This window comes from Lampris incognitus, chromosome 13 (assembly GCF_029633865.1).
Source record: "Lampris incognitus isolate fLamInc1 chromosome 13, fLamInc1.hap2, whole genome shotgun sequence".
Lineage (NCBI taxonomy): Eukaryota > Metazoa > Chordata > Actinopteri > Lampriformes > Lampridae > Lampris > Lampris incognitus.
In genome coordinates, this window is record NC_079223.1 from 17,653,928 (window position 1) to 17,680,243 (window position 26,316).

Here is a 26,316-nt window from a genome sequence, read left to right on the forward strand (position 1 = left end):
CATGCTAACATACAATTCAGTAGCATGTACAGCTGTGCAGGAGGGGTAATGTGAGGCCTCTTGGAAACATCTTATTAAAGTTTTAACACAAGGTTTAATGTTAGCTAATGTTAGACAGGAATTAGCAAAAGGCCAGTGCGCTTTCTTAGATGTCTTCCCACCATTCAGCTGAATCTGTTTGTTGATGGAGACTGGGACCTAACCTACCCGTAGCACATGTGCAGGTAGGTATGTGTGTGCATTTTCATATACCCTTAATACACTGTCTCATCTATCTGCACCTAGTGTGTGTCTGTATGTCCGTGTGTGTTTGTGAGTGTGACTATATACCTGACTAGTTTGGAGCCTATCTGCTGTCGTAGCTCATGCCTTTCGGTTTCTGAGCTGCGCGGCAGGATGTTTTTCTCCTCCAGCTCTCTCTTGCTGGGCCGATTCCTCAGCTTGATGTTGAGGGTATCTCGCCTTCGGATCTTAATGGCTAGGGAGCCTGAAACAGAGATAAAGAGTATAATGTTAGCCCAGGCCTCTGGACTCTGCAGAGTAACTTATGAAGACTTCAGCTGCTCGTAGCAAGCTACTTTGACCAGAAAGGCAAAAATAAATAATTAATTAATGAAGGCAATTGATGCTTGACACAAGGACATGTAGGGACGAATATGCAAAAAAATAAACAGGAATGACAATATTCAAGTTATCTGTTAATTTAAGGCGGTTCTCTATAAGAGGCTGTTAATTCCACTTGTGGGGTTTTTTCCCCCTCTTTTTCTCCCCAATTGTATCCAGCCAATTACCCCACTCTTCCGAGCCATCCCGGTCACTGCTCCACCCCTCTGCTGATCCGGGGAGGGCTGCAGACTACCATATGCCTCCTCTGTTACATGTGGAGTCGCCAGCCGCTTCTTTTCACCTGACAGTGAGGAATTTAGCCAGGGAGCGTAGCGCGTGGGAGGATCACGCTATTCCCCCCAGTTCCCCCTCCCCCCCGAACAGGCGCCCTGACCAACCAGAGGAGGTGCTAGTGCATCGGCCAGGACACATACCCACATCTGGCTTCCCACCCGCCGACACGGCCATTTGTGTCCGCAGGGACGCCCAACCAAGCCGGGGGCCCACTTGTTGAGTTTATAGAGTTGCCGTTACTCAAGCTACGGCTCAATGGATATCACAACTTATAGCTGAAAACCAAAGCCAAAGTGGTGGAAATGTAACATCAAATTGTCTTAAAACACATAAGGATATAATATAAATAACAAGAACTCAGACCTTACTCCTCAATAACAGGAACTCGGACGGGTAAACATGTATGATCTTTTAAATTACCTCCTTTAAGTCACCTGCTTTTATGTCATGATCTTTTATATTATTTTTATTACTTTCATAATCTATAAAAGTAAATGCATCAATTTGCGACATTTAGATATAAATTTGGGCTGGGGACATTTTTATATATCTTTTTGCAACTTTCTAACAATCACTTAAAGAAAAATAACTGCTTTACTTGCTATTTAGTCTGATCACTGTCATCTACTCATGTATTTTCACAATGTGTGTCCGGTGTGTGTTTCAGTAGGCTATCTTATAAAGAATGACACACACACGAGTTGCTCAGTGCAGCCAAGTATATTCAAAGTGATGTAACATGTTCCTGAGCGCGGGTCATGTGTATCTAAGGTAAACTAGTGGATAGCCGATGGCATCGATCTATCTAGACCCGTAACATCCTCCTTTTCCAAGTATAAACACATGCACATGAAGTTAGTGCAAAATAAAATTACTTTCATATACACTACCGTTCAAAAGTTTGGGATCACCCAAACAATTTCGTGTTTTCCATGAAAAGTCACACTTATTCACCACCATATGTTGTGAAATGAATAGAAAATAGAGTCAAGACATTGACAAGGTTAGAAATAATGATTTGTATTTGAAATAAGATTTTTTTTACATCAAACTTTGCTTTCGTCAAAGAATCCTCCATTTGCAGCAATTACAGCATTGCAGACCTTTGGCATTCTAGCTGTTAATTTGTTGAGGTAATCTGGAGAAATTGCACCCCACGCTTCCAGAAGCAGCTCCCACAAGTTGGATTGGTTGGATGGGCACTTCTTTGAGCAGATTGAGTTTCTGGAGCATCACATTTGTGGGGTCAATTAAACGCTCAAAATGGCCAGAAAAAGAGAACTTTCATCTGAAACTCGACAGTCTATTCTTGTTCTTAGAAATGAAGGCTATTCCATGCGAGAAATTGCTAAGAAATTGAAGATTTCCTACACCGGTGTGTACTACTCCCTTCAGAGGACAGCACAAACAGGCTCTAACAGGTACTATTTAATGAAGATGCCAGTTGGGGACCTGTGAGGCGTCTGTTTCTCAAACTAGAGACTCTAATGTACTTATCTTCTTGCTCAGTTGTGCAACGCGGCCTCCCACTTCTTTTTCTACTCTGGTTAGAGCCTGTTTGTGCTGTCCTCTGAAGGGAGTAGTACACACCGGTGTAGGAAATCTTCAATTTCTTAGCAATTTCTCGCATGGAATAGCCTTCATTTCTAAGAACAAGAATAGACTGTCGAGTTTCAGATGAAAGTTCTCTTTTTCTGGCCATTTTGAGCGTTTAATTGACCCCACAAATGTGATGCTCCAGAAACTCAATCTGCTCAAAGAAGTGCCCATCCAACCAATCCAACTTGTGGGAGCTGCTTCTGGAAGCGTGGGGTGCAATTTCTCCAGATTACCTCAACAAATTAACAGCTAGAATGCCAAAGGTCTGCAATGCTGTAATTGCTGCAAATGGAGGATTCTTTGACGAAAGCAAAGTTTGATGTAAAAAAAATCTTATTTCAAATACAAATCATTATTTCTAACCTTGTCAATGTCTTGACTCTATTTTCTATTCATTTCACAACATATGGTGGTGAATAAGTGTGACTTTTCATGGAAAACACAAAATTGTTTGGGTGATCCCAAACTTTTGAACGGTAGTGTACGAACAACCAATAACAGTGCAACAGCAGTAAATCTCTTCATATCCCATACCAGTGTAATAACCACAGTAGCGTATGATAACATTTCTCCTCTTTTTCCCCTCTCTCCCACATAGCAACCATCAACATAATTCAGATTACATAGTGAGTTTCAGTGGAGGTTTAGACAGCCGTCCAACCCTTGTGTAAATGTGTCCATCCGAACGCGGAGCGCCAACAGGAGTAGATGGCGCCTTGGGCATGGACCTGATGGGGCTCGGCTCGAACACAGCCTGAGGGGTCTCAATGACAGTTTCTGTAGCTGGATCCCCGTCCGGTGTGTGTGCCGCAGCGGGTTCAACAGGATCGTGCGCGGCTCGTGCAGCTGGCTCAGCCACTCTGAGATCGATCCTGTTACGACGGTACAGGGAGCCATCAATGTCCACAAGATAAGACCTCGGCGCAACCCTGCGGAGACAAGTTCCGACTCTCCAGCGGCCAGTGTTATCACCTGGCAGGGGCTTCATCCGTACGACTTCCCCAATTTCAAGTGCCGGCAATTCACGGGCAGATCTGTCATAGAAGGATTTGGCGAGTTGCTTCCTGTGGCGCAGCTTTTCAGTGACGCCCACGACAACAGCTGGTTCCAGGAGCTTGCTTGCCGCCGGGATGGACGTCTTCAACCGGCGGGACATGAGGCGTTGTGCTGGGCTGCTGCCCATGTTTTCCGTAGGTGTATTCCTCCAGTGAAGCACGGCTTTCCAGGGGTCTTCACCATCATGCGCGGCCTTACGCAGAAGATTTTTTACAATCTTCACGGCCGACTCGGCCTTGCCATTCGCTTTCGGGTGTCTGGGAGAGGAGGTCACGTGCTCAAATTCCCACTCAGAAGCGAACCGTGTGAACTGAGCTGTGAACTGAGGGCCGTTGTCTGTAATAACCTTCTCTGGCTGACCATGTCGGGCGAACTGTGCCTTACATCGCTTGATGACTGTCTCTGCAGACATGTCGGGTAGAAGCTCAATCTCCCAAAAATCGGAATAGTGGTCGACTATTAGGAGATTGTCTTTCTGTCTGAAGCTGAATAGGTCCATGCTCAAGACCTGCCATGGCCTGGTTGGTACTTCGTGAGAGAGCATGGTCTCCTTTTGCTGATTGTGGGCGTACACATTGCAGGTCGAGCAGCTGCTTACAAAGTCCTTTATCTCTGACTGCATGTTGGGCCAGTACAATGTCTCTTGAGCGTGTCGGTAGCATGCATCACCCCCTATGTGACTTGAATGTATGCGCGTCAACATTTCTGGGCGGAGTGACTTTGGGATGATGACTTTTTGCCCCCGGAACAGAACTCCGTTCTGCACACTGATTTCATCCCTGAAGGGCCAGTACTCCCTAGCGATGAGGGGTGCTTCCTCCTTTACATCTGGCCAGCCCACGAGAACAGTGTTCTTCAGTGCCTGTAAGCATTCATCTCTGTCGGTGTGTCGTCTGATCTGTTCCAGCCGCTGGTTAGTCACATTCAGGTACTCTGCCTGGTTCACGTGCTGTATGTCTTCCTGCTCTTGTTGCAGAGAGCAGATAGCGTGTCGCTGATATGCAGTCCCTCTGCCGGAGCATCCAGCCGTAGCTCTGCTGAGCGTGTCGCTTATGAACATCTCTGGGCCTGGTTTGTAGATTACCCTCAGGTCGTAGTTCTGCAGAGTCATGAGCATGCTCTGGAGTCTCTTGGGCGCATTGAGAAGTGGCTTGCTGAAAATAGAGATCAGAGGCTTATGGTCCGTCTCTGCTGTGATTGGGTCGCGGCCATATAGGTAATGGTGAAACCTCTGGCAGGCGAAGACGATACTGAGACACTCCTTCTCAATTTGTGCATAGTTTTTTTCGGTGGGGGTAAGAGCCCTCGAGGCAAATGCGATGGGCTGACCTTCCTGCATGAGACAACAACCGAGACCGCTCTGGCTGGCGTCGCTCTGGATTGCGATTGGCTTAGTTACATCATAGTAGCGCAGGACGGGCATGGCTGTCGCCAGCGCCTTAAGCTCATGAACCGCCGCCTCGTGCTTAGGCAGCCAGTGCCAGGGTGTGTCCTTGTCCAACAGGCGTCGCAACGGCTCGCAGACAGTAGATAGATGAGGCATGAACTTGGCTAAATAGTTAGCGAAGCCAATGAGACGCTGCACGCTCTTGGCATCTGTTGGGTTCGGCATGTCAATAATGGCTCTCACCTTCTCTGGATCGGGCTTCAGTCCAGCAGATGAGAGAATGTGGCCATGAAACTGCACCTCTGCCACCTTGAACTGCAACTTCTTCAGGCCGAGGCGAAGCTTGACCTCGCAGCAGCGTTCCATCAACGCCGCAAGCTTGACGTCGTGGTCGTCCCCAGCCTCCTTGTCTGTGTCCCCGCAGCCGACGACCAGGATATCGTCTGCAATGGGCTCAACGCCCTTCAGACCGGCGAGGAGCTCGTGCTGCTTGCGCTGATATACCTCGGGCGCCACCGATACTCCAAATGGTAGCTTGAGCCACCGCTTCCTCCCCCAGGGGGTCCAGAACGTGGTCATGAGGCTACTCTCATAGTCCAGTTTGCATTGCAGGAATGCATCCCGAGCGTCCACTAACGTGAAGACTCTGGCCTTGGGCAATTTATACAAAATGTCCTCCAAGGTAGGCATGATGTAGTGAGAGCGCTTTAGGGCTTTGTTCAATGGTTTAGGGTCAATGCATATTCTCAGCTTCTCCGGTTTTTTAACAATCACTATGTTGCTGATCCAATCTGTAGGATCTGTGACAGGCGCAAGGTGGCCGTCAGCCTCGTACTTGTCCAGCTGGGCTTTGACTGCTGCTTTCATTGCGATTGGGACATTGCGAGGGGCACTCTGTACTGCAGCAACACTAGGATCAAGGTCAAAATGGACCTCCCCAGGCACGGATTCCACAGGGGAGTTGAACACGTCACTGTATCTGTTGATAAGCTGTTCTTTAGTTAGGGCTCCTGGTTGTGTGTGTTCCATTTTGAGCACATCCTCTGGAATTGTGAAATGCATGAGCCCTAAGCGTTCACAGGTGGAGCCTGACAGAAGAGGATGTTGGCTGGTCCTCACTATTTCGAATGAGAGCTTGTGTGTTTGGCCTCTCACAGTACAGTCAGTCTCAAAGGTGCCCATAGAGCTCAGTGTTTCCCCCGAATACAGCTTCAGTCTGGTGTCACTCGGGCGGAGAGGTGTGTTTGGGGCCAGCCTTTTCTTGTCTTGAAAGCCCATTACATTGCAGGTGGCTCCAGAGTCCAGCTGACATTGTTGTGGCTTGTCGTGGAGTTTCAGAGTCACAAACCACTTCTTTCCTTTGGTGTGCACTGCGCCGATTGACTCAAACATGTACAGATCATCTGCATCATTACTATGCTCTGGGGGTTCTTCTGTGTATTCCACACAGTTTACCTTGCCCTCAGCATGCCCCTTTTTGCTCTTTAAGCACACTTTAGAAAAGTGATTAAGTGTCCCACATGACCTACATTGTTTCCCGAAGGCCGGGCAATGCTCTCTGCCCCTTGAATGCGAGCTGCCACAATATTTGCAATTGCCTGCATCTGCTGCTGTTCTGGGTGGATTGCTCTGTTTCCATTGGTTTTGTCTGGGTTGCCTAGCAACGGCATGCACTGCCTCCGGCTGCGGTGTTGTTGCAAACTCCATTGCTCTCATACGGATGTCAGTTTGCTCTGCTGCGCGACACATGTCAATAGCTGTGACCATGTTCAAATCCTTCTCTCTCAACAGCCTGCGCCTAACGGCCTCGCTTGCAACTCCCAGGACTATCTTATCACGGATCATTTCATCTTTCAACTGTCCATACTCACAGGTTGCTGCCCTCTCTCTCAGTCTCGTCACAAAGGTATCAAACGATTCTCCTTCCTCCTGCTTGCAACTCCCGAAAATGTACCTCTCGTATATTGTGTTTTTTGCTGGCTTGAAGTATTTCCCCAACTCTCTCGGTATGGCGTCAGGATCCCCTTGATCATCTTCTGAGAGGTTCAGATTGTGGCGGTAAATATGCCTGCATTCACTTCCCATCACACTTCTTAGAGTAGCCGCTTGTATTTTCTTGTCCTTGCCAAGTATGCCCGTGACGAGGACGTAGTCTTCATATTCGGCCCGAAAAATGTCCCAATTGACACTCCAATCGCCTGTGAAGCTCATCGGGGACGGTGGTGGAATATTCACGTTAGCTGCCATTGTATGTGATGCTATCGGCGCCGGTAATGCTAGCGTTAGCTCCTCTGTGACAACGTCTTCAGCAGAAGTACTTTGCTCTGAATCGGAATCCTCCGACATGTGACCTACTCAGGCCTACAAACTTAAACATGCGAGCTAGTAAAATAAGAAATAAGTTCTCCGACTTCTGGCACCATGTTTCAGTAGGCTATCTTATAAAGAATGACACACACACGAGTTGCTCAGTGCAGCCAAGTATATTCAAAGTGATGTAACATATTCCTGAGCGCGGGTCATGTGTATCTAAGGTAAACTAGTGGATAGCCGATGGCATCGATCTATCTAGACCCGTAACAGTGTGTGTCTGTGTGGGCGTCTATAAGCGGCCAAACTAAAGCACTTGGGGCCGCGATTCTTTTTGGGGGTTATCGGGGATGATCGGGGGCACCTATAAAAAATAGCAGAACATTAAAATTATGCATAATATGCGGAATATGCATAAAATATGTGGAATCCCTTCAGAATCCTGAGCAGTTCAACAAGATGGCGTGCTCTGGCTACGTCACGCCTCGGCTCTTTCCGCCGTTCGCACAAACCTCGCGTTCTTAACGAGTTGCTGGATGGCGGGCGGAGACAGCGAGCAGCGTTGGAAATACAAAGCGTCCGTGAAATAAGCCACAACGTCAGAGTCACATTTGCATGGGTCGAGCACGGGCGTATATGGCGGCTGTCACGTGAAGTGAACTCAATAAAGTTTTCTGTTTTTGAACGTAAATCAGCGCGTGCGGGCGGTTCGGGTTTTGGCGGGTCTGACGAACAATAAAGTTGTCCGCTGTTGCGCGCGTGGAAGTGTCCGAGTGTCTTATCTGATGAATCAGATTTAAAGGCCCAAACATACTCGGGCGGAACGTACGCGGAGCGGACTCCACGAGGAATGTCCGCAGTCATTTGGGCTTCCATAGTCGAGCGCACTTCCGCGTTGTAGTTTCCTGTAAAACCGTCCGTGAAACACTACATTACCCACAGTGCTTGCGTGTTGTTTACACTCTTCTGTCATGGCGTCCGACACTGACGACGAGGAAGACATGCTCTTGCCTGCTGGCTCTACAAGAACATAAACTGAAGAGACGGTGGTATGTATCCTCTCTGTGACGTGTCGTACAGGTGTGGGTACTTTTGCGCCTTCTACTCATACATTTTCGCAATGTGTGTGTGTGTGTGTGTGTGTGGTGTTAGTGTGTGTGTTAGTGTAGATAGCGGGACCCGAAAACTAAAGCATTTATGATCCTAATTTCTTTTGGAGGTGGTAGGTATTGTTCCAGAGAGGACCAGAAAAATAGCAGAAAATTACAATATAATTATAATAATTATGCAAAATATGCATTTTCTAAAAATGGCTTAAAACCCCTTTTCTCGGCATTTCAAGTGATTCTGAGCATTTGGGGGGAGGGAGTTGGAGTGGGGGGGTTAGGGGCAGGCGGTTAGCTGGCAGGATGAAGAGGAGAGAGATTTAGACGGCTGGATAGCTAATAAACGTCATGATCACCGCAACTTGGTTGCGGGTCACTTACTAGTAGAAATCATATTTTTGCTTTTAACTCAAATTAGACAAAGCCAGCAAAGATCGTTAAGTATCACTGAACGCAAAATACACAGATCAGCCAAAACATTAAAACCACTGACAGGTAAGTGAATAACGTTGATTATCTCGTTACCTTGGCACCTGTCAAGGGCTGGGATATATTAGGCAGCAAGTGAACACTCAGTTCCTGAATTTGATGGGTTGGAAGCAGGAAAAATGGGCAAGCGTAAGGATTTGAGTGACTTTGACAAGGGCCAAATTGTGATGGCTAGACGACTGTGTCAGAGCATCTCCAAAACAGCAGGTCTTGTGGGGTGTTCCCAGTATGCAGTGGTCAATACCTACCAAATGTGGTCCAAGGAAGGACAACCGGTGAACTGGTGACAGGGTCATGGGCGCCCAAGGCTCATTGATGCACATGGGGAGTGAAGGCTAGCCACAATGCACAGTGCATCACAGCTTGCTGTGTATGGGGCTGCATAGATGCAGATCGGTCAGTGCCCATAATGACCCCTGTCCACCACCGAAAGCACCTACAATGGGCACGTGTCAGAACTGGACCATGGAGCAATGGAAGGAGGTGGCCTGGTCTGATGAATCACGTTTTCTTTTACATACTGTGGACGGCCATGTGCGTGTGCGTTATTTACCTGGGGAAGAGATGGCACCAGGATGCACTGGGAAGAAGGCAAGCCGGCGGAGGCAGTGTGATGCTCTGGGCAATGTTCTGCTGGGAAACCTTGGGTCCTGGCATTCATATGGATGTTACTTTGACACGTACCACCTACCTAAACAATGTTGCAGACCAAGTACACCCCTTCATGGCAATGGTATTCCCTGATGGCAGTGGCCTCAGGTGGTTTTAACGTTTTGGCTGATTGGTGTATAGCATCACATGCAGTATATCTAGCGATGAAGAGTGTCTTCAAATCATCTGTATGGACTGTGTGGTTTATGTATTGACTTTGTCTTTGAATAGCTATTGAGGCATGACATGGTCGGAATTTGTTCCATACTGTTTGTATACTCGTCTTCCTCCTCATCTTCCTCCTCATCTCGGTACAGGATTGGTCCGTCGGAGTCAGAGTCACTCGTCTGGCTGTCCCTCGACCTCTCGGGGATCACCGTCACTTCAGGCTGTTCCACATTCACATTGTGCCCATGTTGTTTTTCAGCATCGCCCCTTAGTGGCCTGGAGGACAGACTCAAGTTAGCATGGGGACTGGGGACTAGAAAATATGACCTGAACTGCTGGAGAAATGAAAAAAATGTTTGATATATTTAGCAGCCAGTTGAGACTGAAGCGGTCACTTTGATGGAGGTGAAATATTTCTCTCAATAAACACTGAGCCCAGATGACCTGATTCACCTTTCTGTGATATATTTAGCTCTATTGCATGTCTAGCCAACCTTTTTTTTTTAAACTTCATTCATATCTATTTACCATACCAGCAGGCCTGAAATTGAAATTTCTAATGCAATAAAATGAATTACTATTATTACTGGTTATTATTATACTAGCATTATTACATTCAACAGCCACATAAAACTATTTGTAAAGATGCAATAATCTACTGCTACTGCTACTACTACTACTACTACTACTTTTGGCTGCTTCCGTTAGGGTTCACCACAGCGGATCATTCGTTTCCATGCAATAATCTTAATACTATATTGAAAACATGTGGTTACTATTATTCCTAGCATTTGTTCCATTAATAATCACTATGTAACATTTTAATCATGTTTGTATCATTTTGCAATAATTTTGGGACCTAATTACCCTGCAGTGTACTTATACTACTTTTTCTGACTCTAGCTTGTGGTGAACTAGATAAGTAGGACAGCCATGAACGGTATTAGACTGAGACCCAAAAACCTGAGAGGAAGAGGGTGCAAATTTAGGGTACAGATTCAGAATTTCACCAACTCAGTTGTCCTTGCTAGATCCTTACCTCTGACTATTTTCCACACAAGACTCCATTTCACCCATCCTCTTCTCTTCTCCTACTACTCCCCCATTGCCTCCCCCTCCCCCTCCATCCCCTCCCATCTTCTTCAGTTCATCCTCCTGTGAGGAGCTGTCTGTCTCTCCCTCTGTAAAAGAGGTGTCCTCTGTAACTGCATTGACATGAGGTGAATCCTCTCCAAGTACCAGAGCCACACCAGAGGGGCCGTTGGTCTCCAGATCCAACGAGGGGACATTGGGAGTGGATTTGAGCTCTAGGCCCAAGTTGGGGTCAGCCTGGGACCCCTCTGCCTCCGGAGGTGAGCTTTGTAACAGGGCAGGCTGGGAGTCTGAGGAGGGAGAGAGGAACTTGAGATCCTCTGGCAGACTTGCAGTCTCTGGGGAGGCCTTAGGAGGTGTAGAGGAGGAGGCTAAGGGGGTAGCAGAGTCCGATTTCTGGTTGGCCCTTCCTTCTGCCCCACCAGTCTTTACTGCTGATCCTCCATTCTTACACACCCGGGAACGGGTGGTGGATGCGGCCGCAGTTTTTGTTGTGGACCCTGTCTTCTTTGGATGAGATGTTTTGACTGCAAGAATGAATGAGAGAGACAAAGACATAGAAAGAGAGAGAGAGATAAAGAAAGAGAATCAGACTTTCATGCTTGGATAAATAATTTGTATTAGATGATTAATTCAATATTTTTCAAACTGTACCAAATATGAAATAGTACCTCTCTAACCACTGGTGCACTAGCACTTCTGGTATACTTGATTTTCTTCTTTTCTCTCTCTCTCTCTCTCTCTCTCTCTCTCTCTCTCTCTCTTTTTTTTAGGGTTAGGATTACTTGATTTTAACTCCATTAAGCTGATTTTTTATAACTTTATTTAAAAAGTCTGAAGGTACACACTATCGCATACAAAGAATTAGCAAGCAGACTATTGCCTATTAGGTCATACTGCTTGCCATACTTGGCTAAGATGGACCACTTTCCGTTAGCATTTTTAAACCCTTTAATTCTTGGGACAAATATAGGTATCCAAGAATATAACTGACAGTAAATAAGTGATCATCAAATGCAGCCTGAGGACAGAGATAAAATCAGGGACAAAACTGAAATGCAACAAAAGTTATCTTGTATACCACTCCCCAGGGCAATTTCTCAAATACACAGAATCCTGCATAATAGTCTGCGTGAAGATCACATGCATTACTCCAGGCTACCCGGTAGAAATCATGCAACCGGTAAAATAAGAACACGCGCACACTCATGCACAGACATGAGGCTGAGACCATGCATCTGCATAATATTCATTCTCTCTCACACTCACACACACACACACACACACACAAGTGCATGCACACAGCCACATAAAAGTGTATAATAAAAATTAACAAATGGAGAAGTCAATGCTTTCACGTAATACTTCTTTTTTTGGAGAAAACAGACAAATTACCACAAAGTAAATACTCCATCTTTATTTGGGGTGGGAAAGAGCAGGGGCAAGCTAGGGACACAAAGGTTCAATAGTTGACACACCACATCTTCACACATTTAGGGGAGGTTGAGCCTTCACAGAAACAGAGGGATGGATGAACAGTCTGGAAACATCTTTGTGGTCAGAGAGCGAGACACCTGCCTTCACCATGCAGGCAGGCAAATAGGCAGATAGGCTAGCATCCAGACAGGCAAACAGGCTCTTCAGCCAACCAGCCAAAGTCCTACTTACCGGCTCCACGACCAGTGCTGTTAGTGCTGCGAGGATTAGCTTTAGCCTGTGTGGCTGAGCTCGGCTTGCCCGCGGCTTTAGCTGTCTTTTTAACCCCCCAGACACTATCTCTGTGCCTGGTTGTGCCCGAAGTGCCACTAACAGGTTTGGAAGAGGAAGGAACAGTGGCACTGTGCTGTTTTTTGGTGGGAACGTCTCGAGGTCGTACCTGGTTCCCCCTGTGAAGGGGTTTAGTATTGCACCTCTCTTCTGAGCAGAGCAGAGGAAGGAAGAGGGAAAAGTATAAAATTCTGAAGTTATGGTGAGCAGGTGCACATTTACAGCTGAAACCTGGAATGTTTCTCCATTAATAATTGTTTTTTTTTAATCCATCTAGACCATGGAGTCAGGTAACATAACACTAACGAGTAACTTTGCCATGGTTAGAGACACTTTACAGATACCGTGTTGAATTTTTTAACAGAATAAAATGAACACCGGTGCAGGGTCAAACACGTTTCTACTCATAGCATAAAAGATTGAAATGTGACGACAATGTGGTGATACTTCTATTGGACCAATTCTAAAACCAATATTACAATAGAACAGTGTTACCATGTAGTTTGATGTAGTTTGTAATACATTAGATTGTCTGTGTTAGCTCTGGTCTGTGGATACCAATTTTTACAAGGGTGGGAGCTGTTCACTGCTGAGCTGACAGCGCACAAGGTACAATGGCTGCCACACCTTGTTTGTAGTTTTCACTGCCAAAGGGAACAGCAGATTGGGGAACTCACAGATTTCAGCTTTAAGGTGATCAGATGCAGATATTTTGTGTAAGCAAATGCACATGTGGGCATGCAGACAGGTAGACCAACTGATAGGGGATATGAAAAGAAATGGGGAAGTTACAGAGTTAGAGAGCTAATGGTGGAGGTAGGTGGTAATATTTGATGTCAGACTGTCTTCGGGAATAACAGCTCCGTAAATAACAGTTCAAAACAACGGTTTTGGGGCTAGGTTACACGAAAGCCTCATTTGATCTTTCCCATTTAGGATCAGAAGAATGGATTTCTTCCTTTCATGAGTTCCCTGCTGGGGAACATGTTTTTATCTATGCATTTGTTTGTGCGAGTCAATATTTTGTACTTTGCTGTTTACAGTGGCCTGTGCTGTTGCCTTGTTTTTTTGTTTTCATGATATTGACAAATTACCAAAAAAGAGCTCTACTAATGGCTTGGAGTTCAATGCTAACAGGGAGGAGATGAAAACAGCAAAACACTTAAGCAGCATCAGAGAGGACCAGTGGCTGGTCTCCTGAGTCAAGGCAAGGCATTAGGAAATGGTTATTGTTCTGTTCAGACTGCGGAGGCCTGCTACAGGAGATAATAATGGAAATGTCTAATTGGACGCATTAGTCCAAATCAGACATCCCAGAGAAGATTCAATTTCCCCCAGGGCACTATTGTTGGCACCTATACATTTTATAGCCCCATGGAGAAGAATGCAAAGCGATATACAACTGAATACAACTGCAGCCCTTGGCTTTTTTTATGGAAAATATTTCCCGGGTCTTAAAGAAATCCTGGAACCAATCAGCAAAGTTTTAATATTATTACTTTGATTGAGTTATACCATATTGATGTTCAATTCCAATCTTCCAATTGTTGTTTGGGTTTTTTTTGGGGGGGGGGTTCCCCCTTTTTTCTCCCCAATTATATCTGGCCAATTACCCCACTCTTCTGAGCTATCCTGGTCACTGCTCCACCCCCTCTGCCGATCTGGGAAGGGCTGCAAACTACCACATGCCTCCTCCGATACACGTGGAGTCGCTAGCCACTTCTTTTCATCTGACAGTGAGGAGTTTTGCCAGGGGGACGTAGCGCGTGGGAGGATTATGCTATTCCCCCCAGTTCCCCCTCCCCCCTGAACAGGCACCCCGAATGACAAGAGGAGGCGCTAGTGCAGCGGCCAGGACACAAACCCACATCTGGCTTCCCACCCACAGACAAGGCCAACTGTGTCTGTAGGGACGCCCAACCAAGCCGGAGGTAACATGGGGATTCGAACCGGCGTTCCCCGTGTTGGTATGCAATGGAATAGACCGCTATACTACCCAGATGCCCCTGCAATCCTCCAATTGTTTGATAGAACCAACATTGTAACCAGGAATAATTTTTTCGCTCATTCCTTAGAAAATGAGATATTCGTAAAACAAAGGAACACCAATTTTAGAATTGGAGAACCTTTGTGTTTTAAAATGACAATATCTTCATGATCAAGAACCACTCTGTCTGAAAACCAATATACCTCTACCATTTGAATCAGCATCAGAATATATGGTGCATTTGTGTATGCATGCAAGAGTGACACACTCAAAAAGACAGAAGAGAACAAGATAAACAAAGGCCGGCACCAAAAAAAAACTTAAAAATTACTTCGAAAAAGATTGTTATCTCTTAATATCTCTAACTATATGTTCTAGGTCAAACAAACAAAATATGGTCACGGACGTCATAAGGTGAACAAATAAAGCACCCTTGAAACAACGCCATGATTCACCGGTTGGTTCTCACTTCCTCTTCGTGGTGTCTTTTCCCTCTTAGCACCTTTACCAGTTTCCTTTGAAATGTCCATCGTTAATAACAAAAATGTTGTTTAACCAGTTTCTCCATCTTTCAGACTAAGCAAATATGAGTTTAGTGAGGTAAACGTATTGACTGGTGACAGAGCTACAGTAAACCACTAAGCCATGTTTTACTGACTGGAGGAGTTAACTGAATTTGTACTGGTCTACTTAGATAGCCCAAGGCTGAGGCCTTACCTCACCCCAGGCTCTGGGCTGCAGGTAGCCACCAGGAAGAGAGTGAAAAGCCCTGCGGTGATAGAGATAGTAACTAATCCAGAAGGAGATGGATGAAATCACCTGTTGGGTCCTCATTGTTCTCTGGCCCAATAACCTGTGCCTCCGATGGTACCTCGGGTGACTCAACATCAACTTTGACCTCCTCTGATGTCAAACTTGCAGTGGCATGGCCATTCAGATTTTCACTGCAGATTTGGTCATCTGGTGAAGACAAAACGCAGAGAATTACAATTACAATTTCATTTAGCAGACGCTTTTATCCAAAGCGACATACATCTGAGAGTTAATACAACATAAGCAAGGATCTAGTCAGGAGGCGACAACACAAGTGCCAAAAAAACTAGGTTTAAGTCTGATAGGACATAAGTGTCAACAGGCAGTGCACAAAGGCAATGCATAAGGTGCATAGAAGTTCCCCGTTAAAGGTCCAGGGGATGAGGAGAAGTAACAAAGAAAATAAAAGTATCCCGGGGGAATAAGAAAGGTGGGAGGCAGAACCAGGTGTAAAAACAGATTTATTAACAAAAATGAACTTTTAGTCAAACTACAGAATAAATAGACAACTAAAGATGCTGGCTCTTAACTAACCAGGCTTTAACCAAAACTCAGATCAAACCAAACCAAGAACACTAATAAGTTTCACCCTCCTTCTCAAGGAGTCTAGACACAAGAGCTTGCTCTCTGGTTGGCAACAATGGCCCACTGGTCATCTCTCTCCACACACTGCTACCAACAATGGCCCACTGTTGGGTGTTTCTCTCCAAGTTATATACCCAGCTGATGAGGAATTGGGGTCACCTGGGCTCAATCAGCAGCTCCACAGGAGGCAGGGCATCACCTGAAGAGGGAAAACTACAGACACACGGCACTAGGGCCGTAACAATATACATAAACACCATCAGGTGTGGAGGTGTTCGTGAAAGAGCTGGGTCTTTAGCTTCCTCTAAAAGATGGAGAGGGACTCAGCGGATCGAATGGAGTTTGGTAATTCGTTCCACCACCGGGGAACTGGAGAAGAGAAGAGTCTGGCTAGTGACTTAGAACCCTGTTGTGGTGGAGGTGCCAGGTGCCTTTCATTGGCAGAGCATAGCGAGTAGGACTGAGTGTAGACCTGAATGAGAGAGTTCAGGTAGACTGGAGCTGTTTTAGTTGCTGTTTTGTAAGCGAGCATTTAGGTTTTGAATTTGATGCGGGCAGCTACTGGGAGTCAGTGGAGGGACATGAACAGCGGAGTGACATGTGCTGTTTTGGGTTGGTTGAAGACCAGATGCACCGATGCGTTCTGGATCATTTGCAGAGGTTTGAAAGTGCATGCAGGAAGACCTGCCAGTAAGGAGTCGCAGTAGTCAAAGTGTGATATTACAAGAGCCTGTACCAGGAGTTGTGCAGCATGCTCAGACAGGTAGGGTCTAATTTTCCTGATGTTGTACAGGGCAAATCGGCACTACTGAGCAATCGAGGCCACGTGAGCCTTAAAGGTTTGTTGGTCATCAATCATACCACCCGGGTTTCGGGCACACTTTGTGAGCATGAGTTGGGGTGTTGTGGGCATAAGAAGGTTTGGAAGCTGGTGTAACTGTTATTATCTGCTTCAATACCTGGGCAATACTGTAGCATATTGTTAGTGTTCAAATCGTTTTGCCATGAGCTATTTGGCAAAACAAAAATAAACCTGTGGTTGGATTAGATTTATAATGCGATTAGCCTATTTAGTGGTCTGTAAAGAACAGAAAAACGTTGTGCTGTTCTCACAGCAATGACCATGGCCCATAATGTAATAATACAAACTACTGAGGTAGTTCCATCTTTTGATCACACCAACTTTTTTCCATCTTATTGGTTCCCGTATTTTATTACATTACAAGGACATGATAAACAGGGATAAAGTGGATAACCTTATAACAGCAATTACAGCGAACATTTATGTATCCTGTTTTTATAGTTTATTTTTTGTAAACCAAAAATAGAAACTAAGAAAGGAAATTACCAAGTCAGAAATGGAAAACTGACACATTTACAGACAGAGTCTTCATTGTGGGGAAGCTTTGAATCAGCCTTTAAACTGCCTCACGAAACATTTTCATATTAACCAATCAAAGACCTTGACAATGGGTCCAACTCGCGCTAAGCTAGTCTCTACCAGAGCAGCGGACGTTTCCTGCCATGCTGCAGGTGTTGGAAGTCATCTGTCAGTCAGTGACCGTGCAGAAGTGAAGGATAGAGGTGCAAACAGGAGCTTATGTCAACTGGCACTGTCAACACCGTGTGGTATCTGGCCTCGAGTGTCTCATGGTACGAATGGCACGCTACACGGTTTCATGGCAGTGCAATATTGCACGTCAACTAGAGAAAATGTCCTGCCTGTGGCCCACAGACTGCCTGACAGATGACACAAAGAATGAGTGCTCTTGCTGTGACCTAATGATGACGATAGATGATCAAGCAGGGAAGTACAACATATTGGTTTGGAGGTCGCTCGAGAGGGTGGACTGGCATAAGAAAGAAAGACAGAAAAACAATGAAAGAAAGATGTGAACCCAGTGAGAGTGAGTGAGCGAATGGCACCATGAATTAATGAATGAAGAGACAAACCTTGGTCTGGGATCAGAACTCCCCTTCTGATGAGCTCCTCCCTGGTCTGCCGGGTTGAGATTTTCCTCTCCAACACTAGAAGATAAGCAGAGATCAGACACAGCGGGCCATACTTCACACATCAACAGGAGATGTTGACTTTGTCAAGAGCTTTAAACCCAGGAAACTGTCAGAAAACCACAGTAAATTAAACCCCACTGTCGGAGCAATATAGGGTTCAGCCAGGCAGTCACTCTGACTTATTTCAGTTTATTTCATGGATTCATCAGGAGAATTTATCTATTTCTCTTGCTCATATCACAACTTGCTCTCTCACTAACATTCAAAATCTTACTTCCTCTTAAGCTTTGCTACTCTGAACATTTTCTTTGACACGCTCTCTCTCTCTCTCTCTCTCTCTCTCTCTCTCTCTCTTTTAGCAGCTGCCTGGCTGACAAATGACAATGATATGTTGTTGTTTTTTTCTCCATGAGTGACTTAGTAAAATCTTTCTCTTCTCCCACTCTGCATTTTTTTCCTATGTGCCTCTGATTTGCACACCAATAGGGTAACTTGAGATGAGCTAGCCAAACGGACGGGTGTCACACCTACATACCACATAATTGAAAGAGAATTTTATACATCATCGGGAGACCATAATGAAGGGGTAGAAACTTGCTTTACTTCCCTCTGGACCTTTTAATTTCCTAAACAACTGTGCAGGAGTGAAACAGTGTGAGTTGTAAACCAACCCCAACAGAAGTTAGATTTACTTTCTAAACAGCTCTGGAATAACTGAGGGGAAAGAGCTCCTGTCCACTCTGCCAGCTCTTTGTTACTTGTACCAACCCAAAATCCCAGACTGTGAGGTTTGCCTAAACAGTCAATTTATGGAGAGTCAAAAATCATGGATGAATCCCATTAGCTTGCAAACACACCCACAGACCAATTTACACAGAGACGACACACACGCTACCCTTGGAAAGGTCCTGGAACGTGTCACTGGTCTTCTTCTTCCTCCACTTCCAGGGTTTGAAGAGCTTCCCTAAGGAGGAGAGCTTGCCCCTCTGCTGCCGCGATGCAGGGGCACTCTGTGTGGGGTTGGCGCTGCCCACTACAACGTCACAGTTGGCCAGTGATGACGACCTCTCCAGCCCATCAACTAGAGGACACACACACACACACACACACACACACACACACACATACAAGAAATCATAATGTACATGAGCTCAATAACCAGGTTGGAGAAGCACACACCAACACACGTTCTTAGTTGCAGGAGATGCTGCATATATATGCTGTTATATGAGATGCCTATATTTTTTTGACATGAGGATATACAGTGTTTGGGGTGGGGGTAGCACCTTAAACAGAAGAAGAAAAAAAATTCACGGTTGTGTGACCAAATAAACCAAAGAGCAGCATACCATAAGTAGGTGGTTCATAGCTCAGGACACATACTACTGCTGGTGGTTAATGATATTCACCATTTGCGGCTGGTCTACAAGCTCCCTGACTGGACGGCTGCAATACCTGGCAGAACGGAAAGCCAGCAGTACTTTGGAGTCCAGAGAACCAAAATTGAGAACCTCTGCCACATAGTACGTTGCTGTATTCTACTTTATCTGGAAAATCATTTGGAAACTTAGCTGGAGGTCATGATTACTTCCAAGCAAGTAATGACAGCTTTTTACTAGTCCACTACCCAAAACAAAGACCATTTCCACTGCAGCCAGTGATGACATCGAAAGAAAACTTTTCAGATATTTTCCTTTTTGGCAAAGCAGTAAAATTTCTTCTGTTTTTTTCTGTGTGTGCGTGTGCGTGTGTGCGTGTGTGTGTCTTGGCTGGACTCCTGACTCCTCCTCTTCCTGTAGGAAATTTAGAGGTCTCTGGAACACTCCGGACTACCGCAGCAAAAGAACAGATTGCGTTGGCTGATCCCTGAGAGCGAGAGACGGTGCGCTCGCTGTGTGAGCATGCAGTCTGAATGAATGAAATATAAATACATGCTCGAGCCCGGATCGTCACATACCACAATTATTAAGTGTGTGACGCGATTATGGGGCGTGTGTGAAGCCGTCCACACTATTCGTAAGTGCTTGCATGCGAAATGTAGGCTATGTTTGTGCATATGTGAGGCAACCACATGCACACGCCATACCGGAACCGTGCAGAGGAAGGAGGAGGGGTGTGTTTCCTCAGTGCTCAGCACCAGAAGAAGTTAACGGGGCTCTGGGATCATGTTGTTTTATGCAACACCACTGAATCACTTTGGCCTACTTCTTGGGCCCGTCCCAAAAGGCAACACCAAGCGGAACTGAGTTTCTGTAACAAACTTTATTTAAACTCACCAAGATGACACAAATGTAACAGAAAGGAATCCAGTGAAGAAGAAAAAGAAGAAGAATAAGAAGAAAAACACTGGGTTCATTCAACACTACAGGCATTTTTTGGGTGATGAAATCAATCCAGGGTGGTCGGATTTTACAGAATAACTGGCAGTAAGTGTCATGCACAAGGACACAAACCCACAATTGTTTTGAACTTTGCTCAAGTGTGTAATGAAATGGGATTTTAGCCAACAAAGAGAGGTTTCAAAAATACATAGTATATATTTTTGGAACTTCTCTCAGAATAGAAATAGTGTTACTGGTACAAAAGGCTGTGGAAACCGTCCACTGGAATCCAGCCCATTGCTCACTGGACTGAGCGCTTTCTGCATTGGTGTGCATTTGTGTTGAAAAGTTTGCCATTTTCAATGACTACATGCAAACTTTTCACGAAATGGAAGTTAAGGTCATTTTCTGCCTGTCTGGAGAAAATGTATTAAATCTGTCTTTATAATAATCTATTGTGATTGTTTGTTTGTGCGTGAGTGTATGTTTGAGTGTGTATGGGTTGTGTATTTAAAATACCAACATGCAAAAGACAGAGGTTGGCATGTAGTCTGATAGACACAAAAACACACACATGTGGAATATCAGTTGGCTATGTGGCAGTTTTCATCAGCGAATGGGTGTGTGGGGTGAGACCAAAACAAAAAAACAACAACAACATGCATGCACATAGATACACACACACGCACACACACACACACATTCATATGACCAATATGGGGGGGTGGGGGGGGTGGGTTGTTATTGTTTTGTTTTATTTTGGGGTTGTTTTTTTTTTTACCTTTTCCCCTCTTTTTCTTCCCAATTGCATCCAGCCAATTACCCCACTCTTCCCGAGCCGTCCCAGTCACTGCTCCACCCTATCTCCTGATCCGGGGAGGGCTGCAGACTACGACATGACATGTGGAGTCACCAGTTGCTTCTTTTCACCTGACGGTGAGGAGTTTCGCCAGGGGGACGTAGCACGTGGGAGGATCACAGTATTCCCCCCGGTTCCCCCTCCCCCCTGAACAGGCGCCCTGACCAACCAGAAGAGGTGCTAGTGCAGCGACCAGGACACATACCCACATCTGGCTTCCCACCTGCAGACACGGCCAATTGTGTCTGTAGGGACGCCCAACCAAGCCAGAGGTTACACAGGGACTCGAACCACCGATCCCCATGTTGGTAGGCAACGGAATAGACTGCCATGCCACCCAGATGACCAATGAGTTGGGTTTTTTTTGTTTTGTTTGTTTTTTCCCCCTTTTTCTTCCCAACTGTACCTGGCCAATCACCCTGCTCTTCTGAGCCGTCCTGGTCGCTGCTCCACCTCTCTGCCAATCCGGGGAAGGCTGCAGACTACCACATGCCTGATGCGATACATGTGGAGTCACCAGCCGCTTCTTTTTCACCTGACAGTGAGGAGTTTCGCCAGGGGGATATAGCACATGGGAGGATCACACTCTTTCCCCCAGTTCCCGCACCCCCCTGAACAGGCACTCTGACCGACCAGAGAAGGCACTAGTGCAGTGACCAGGACACACACCCACACCCAGCTTCCCACCCACAGACACAGCCACAGCCAATTGTGTCTGTAGGGATGCCCTACCAAGCCGAAGGTAACACAGGGATTCGAACCAGCGATCTCCACGTTGGCAGGCAACGGAATAGACTGCTACACCACCCGGACGCCCGACCAAAGTGTCTTGATGGGTTGGACAAGAATAGGAATGATGTGACTAGATGATCGCTCTACAAGTCTCTACTTACAGGCCAGCTGGAAATCACAGCTCATAACCCCTTCCAGGAGTAAAGACACTAATATTAAAAACAGTGCAGACCAGGGAACTATAATGAATACTGGAGGCCACTACCAACAGCACCACCCAGCAAATGCTAGTGGACTTACACAATGCTTCACTGATTTATCATTAACAGGACTGGGGGGGGGGGGCAGACATTTTGAATTGCTGCCATGGGGCATTTTTGGGCCCACAGATGGATTATGTGGAAAATCAAATTGTGAACGCGGTAGCTGTGGCGGGACAGATGTTGAAATCAAATTCTCAGATCATGAATCGCCTTTGTGTGGCAATAACTCAATACATGAGTTTAAGGAGAATTTAAGCTCTCACCCATCGATCTATTCGTTTTGATCGATCTTGTTACTGAAGGGAAAAAATACAACATAGATTTCACAAGAATTCAGTTGACCCCTCACTAAGATTGACATTCAAGCATTTTATCATCTCAAAGTCTCTTCATGAAACGATGCAGAAGGTTTTGCACTCCATGCCAAGTGCAAGTAAACTCATTTTCCCAGAGGCTTTTCCTGGTTTTTCCAACAGCCTAACACAGCTTTGTTTGTACTATTGAATCATGGAAAGCTTGATCTGTCGCTCAGTGTACAAAATCCAAAAATATTTCTAGGTATTGGAAACACCTGGCCTCCTGGACCAAATATAGGAATCAGGAACACTTTATTTGAAATGAAATGAGACGCCGCTTCCCCCAGCCCACAGCAGTGCAACACAAAGACAAAAACAAATATCCTGAAACTACAAGGACTACAAGAACACACATATCTAAACTAATACATATATCCAAACTAAAAAAATAAAATAAATCACTGTCCAAGAGAACGAACGCCAGCCAGGATGACTGTCGGAACTGCCGGTCTGCCTGGGCTAGCAGCTAGCTTAGCCTACCCTGCTTCCGCATCCCGTCAGACCGCCCTCGGTGTTTCCTCTTCGGGTGCAGCTCCAGGCAGAGGCCGTGGTCCTTGGGCCCATCGGACGCAGCAGACCAGGCTCCCCCAGCCGATCCAGCGGCAGACACCTTGAACACACCGCCCCACACTCCACATGACGACATCAAAAACACCACAGTCAACGCCAGGCGAGGCCGCCGCCAGACCGCCCTCGGTGTTGTCAGAACTGCCGGTCTGCATGGGCTAGCCGTTTTCTTAGCCGGCCCCACTCCCGCGTCCGGTCAGATCGCCTTCGGTGTTGCCTCCTCGGGCACAGCACCGGGCAAAGCCGTGGTCCCTGGTTTTCCCAGCCGATCCAGTGCCAGCTGTCCCAGTCATCAAACGAAGACAAAACTTAGACGCAGACGTGAACAAAGACACTGCATGGACGGTAAGTACTGGGTGAAGCCGCCGCGCCGCCATCTTCCCACACCAGTACTGGCTGAGGCTGCTGCAAACGTGAATTCACACTGCCATCTTCCCACACCGGAAGCAGAAATTTCACTTCCATAATTTATTTCCCTAATTCCAAATTTCATAATAGTTGGTACAAACAAACTTTAGGACCTATAATTTACTTCAATAATGACTCATTTTTAATATCTAAATGACTAATTCAAATAATTAAGTCAAGTCAAGTCAAGTCAATTTTATTTGTATAGCCCATTATCACAAATTACAAATTTGCCTCAGTGGGTTTTACAGCAACACAACATCCTGTTGTTAGCCCCTCTCATCAGATAAGGAACAACTCCCTAAAAAATATCCCTTCAACAGGGAGAAAACAGCAGGAAGAAACCTCAGGGAGAGCAACAGAGGAGGGATCTCTCTCCCAAGACGAACAACGTGCAATGGATATTGTGTTTACACAATTTACACAGTACAACACTGAAAGAGGATAAACAGAATTATAATGGACTTATAAAATTTCTGAAGAATATGATGTGCAGGATGCCAAGCAGTGTCCAGACACCAACAGAACAGTCCAGGACCCAAGCCACACGACCAGCATCATTATGCAAAAAAAATTATATGGATTTATAAGATATATAAAAAGAAAATTAGTCATCCATCAAATGACTAATCCAACATGTCATAACTTCCAAATCTAATTTAGACGTTATATTGAAACTGAATGGTGATCAATAAGAACAGTACCACTTTTGACCCTGATTGGCTGTCTTTATTTTGGTACTTCAACCCTCAAGACAATTGTTGATCCTCCTCCCCATTCTGTATGTTTACATGGAAACCAATAAGCTGGTGTAATATTTTAAAAGGCTAGCTGCTGTCATCAGGTTTTGCGTACTCCATGTTTTACCTTACTCTGATAACAATCCATCCATTCCGCCCATTATCCAAACCTCTTATCCTGCGTTGGGTCATGGGGATGCTGAAGCCTATCCCAGCAGCCATTGGGCATCAGGTGGGGAAACACCCTGGGCAGGTCGCCAGTCCATCACAGGCCAATGCACACACACCTAGGGACAATTTAGTATGGCCAATTCACCCGACCTACATGTCTTTGGACTGTGGGAGGAAACTGGATCACCCAGAGGAAACCCACGCAGACACGGGGAGAACATGCAAAGTCCACACAGAGGACGACCTGGGATGACCCCAAAGATTGGACTACCCCGAGGCTCAAACCCACGACCTTATTGCTGCGAGGCAACCGAACTAACCACTGTGCCACCGTGCCGTGCTGATAATCAAATAAATGAAATGAGTTGACATGACTGTTTCTTAAGTTACAGTAATGCCTTTCTTGGGCATTTCATGACAACATGCTCATTGACAATAAGATGCTGAAGAAGTCCAGCCGACAGAGACAGTGATGCTAAGAGGTTTAAGAGGAGTCAGGTCACAGTGTGGACTGTGTATTGTTCGAGAGCAAAACAACAGCTTGGAACTTCTTCGGATGTTGCAGACAAACGACACTTGAATGGCCTTTTGTATGGAACTGATGCAGATTGCATCGGTCAGACTAATGCACATTGTTCACTTAAGTGGTCGGACGCAACGTTTAGTGGACTGCCTATGTGTTTAAAAACTGCTGGGGCTGGCGTTAAGTTAACCAGCACCTGAAAAACACCTCACAGGGAGATGAGTATAGCAGCTGAAAGAGACTAGATCTCTATGTCTGTCTCTCTCTTTCTCTCTCTGTCTCCGTCTCTCATTCTCACTCTCTCTCTGTCTCTGTCTCTCTCTGTCTCGCTCTCTCTGTCTGTCTCGCTCTCTCTGTCTCTCTCTCTCTGTCTCTGTCTCTCACTCTCGCTATCTCTCTCGCTCTGTCGCCCATGTATGTCCTTTCTGTGGGGCAATAGAAAATCTTTTCATCGTTTCACGGTGTGGACGATTTGAAAAGCTGTTTGTTGTTACAAATACTTTATTTGAACTGCTCAATGAGAGTTTTTCTGAAACTCTTGAGTTTTATGAGCTGGGTTACAATAAGCCTAATAAGTTTGAGTATCAGCTGTTGGACTGGAATGTAAACTAAATAAATGTGCTTTTGAAAATCAAGTCAAATCTTTCTCACACACACATACCCAATCCTGCACTCAGCCACATGTAGACTCATTTCCTGATCCTGAGCCGATATCAGATCACAACAATAGGTGCATTGCAACAGCGTCTTTGTGCCACTAATGATGGGAAAACAAGTAACAGCGACTATCATCACCATTACCCCAAACTAGATAACTACTAGCGGGAACCTACAAGGGACAATGGACTGAGATGTTACTGACAAGGAAAGAGGCGAGGGAGACACGGAAGGGTAGGGTAGGATAGGATGGAAGAGAAAAGCGGGATGAGAGAGGGAGAAGGAATAGCTCACTTGAGGGAGCCAGAGGGAAAGGAGCAGGTCTACAAGCAGACTGACGAGCAGAGACTGCTAAGACAATAAAAGCCAGAGCGAAACGACGAGAGACCGAGTGAGTCGGAGGGAAGAAATGACAGAAACTGTGACTAGTTTGCATGTGGAGAATGAGAAAGAAAAGACTAGCTAAGCTGCAAAATATCTGGCTGGGTGTAAAGACAAAAGCATCTTGAATAAAGCTTGTCTCCCTCCTGGTGCGTTACACAATGTTTTGTGCGCCAGTCATTTTCTCCATCTCTTCTCAATATAAAGTGATTAAATTTGACAGTGGCATAAAAAGAGTGTGAGATCCAACTGAAGGTTGCCATGTTCATGCCCCTGAGTGCAATGCTATACCGTGAGGTATAAATGTGTCAAGCAGCTATTTATGAGACAGTAAACGCCTGTTTCATGCCATAAGCAATCATCAGCAGCTGATGATTGCTTATGGCATGAAACAGGCGTGTACTGTCTCATAAAG

General features: G+C 45.7%; 1 protein-coding gene across 1 annotated transcript in view; it reads right to left on the minus strand.

Annotated features, from left to right (window-relative positions):
- phactr2 (phosphatase and actin regulator 2) overlaps nt 1-26,316 on the minus strand; it is a 50,692-nt gene that overhangs the window by 14,625 nt on the left and 9,751 nt on the right. Inside the window, exons 2-7 of the mRNA XM_056291372.1 lie at nt 18,819-19,004; nt 17,864-17,938; nt 15,332-15,472; nt 10,706-11,285; nt 9,767-9,942; nt 331-487 (exon numbers count right to left, since the gene is read on the minus strand). Of these exons, the coding sequence (XP_056147347.1) occupies nt 331-487; nt 9,767-9,942; nt 10,706-11,285; nt 15,332-15,472; nt 17,864-17,938; nt 18,819-19,004 (1,315 nt within the window). The remainder of the gene's footprint in view (nt 1-330; nt 488-9,766; nt 9,943-10,705; nt 11,286-15,331; nt 15,473-17,863; nt 17,939-18,818; nt 19,005-26,316) is intronic.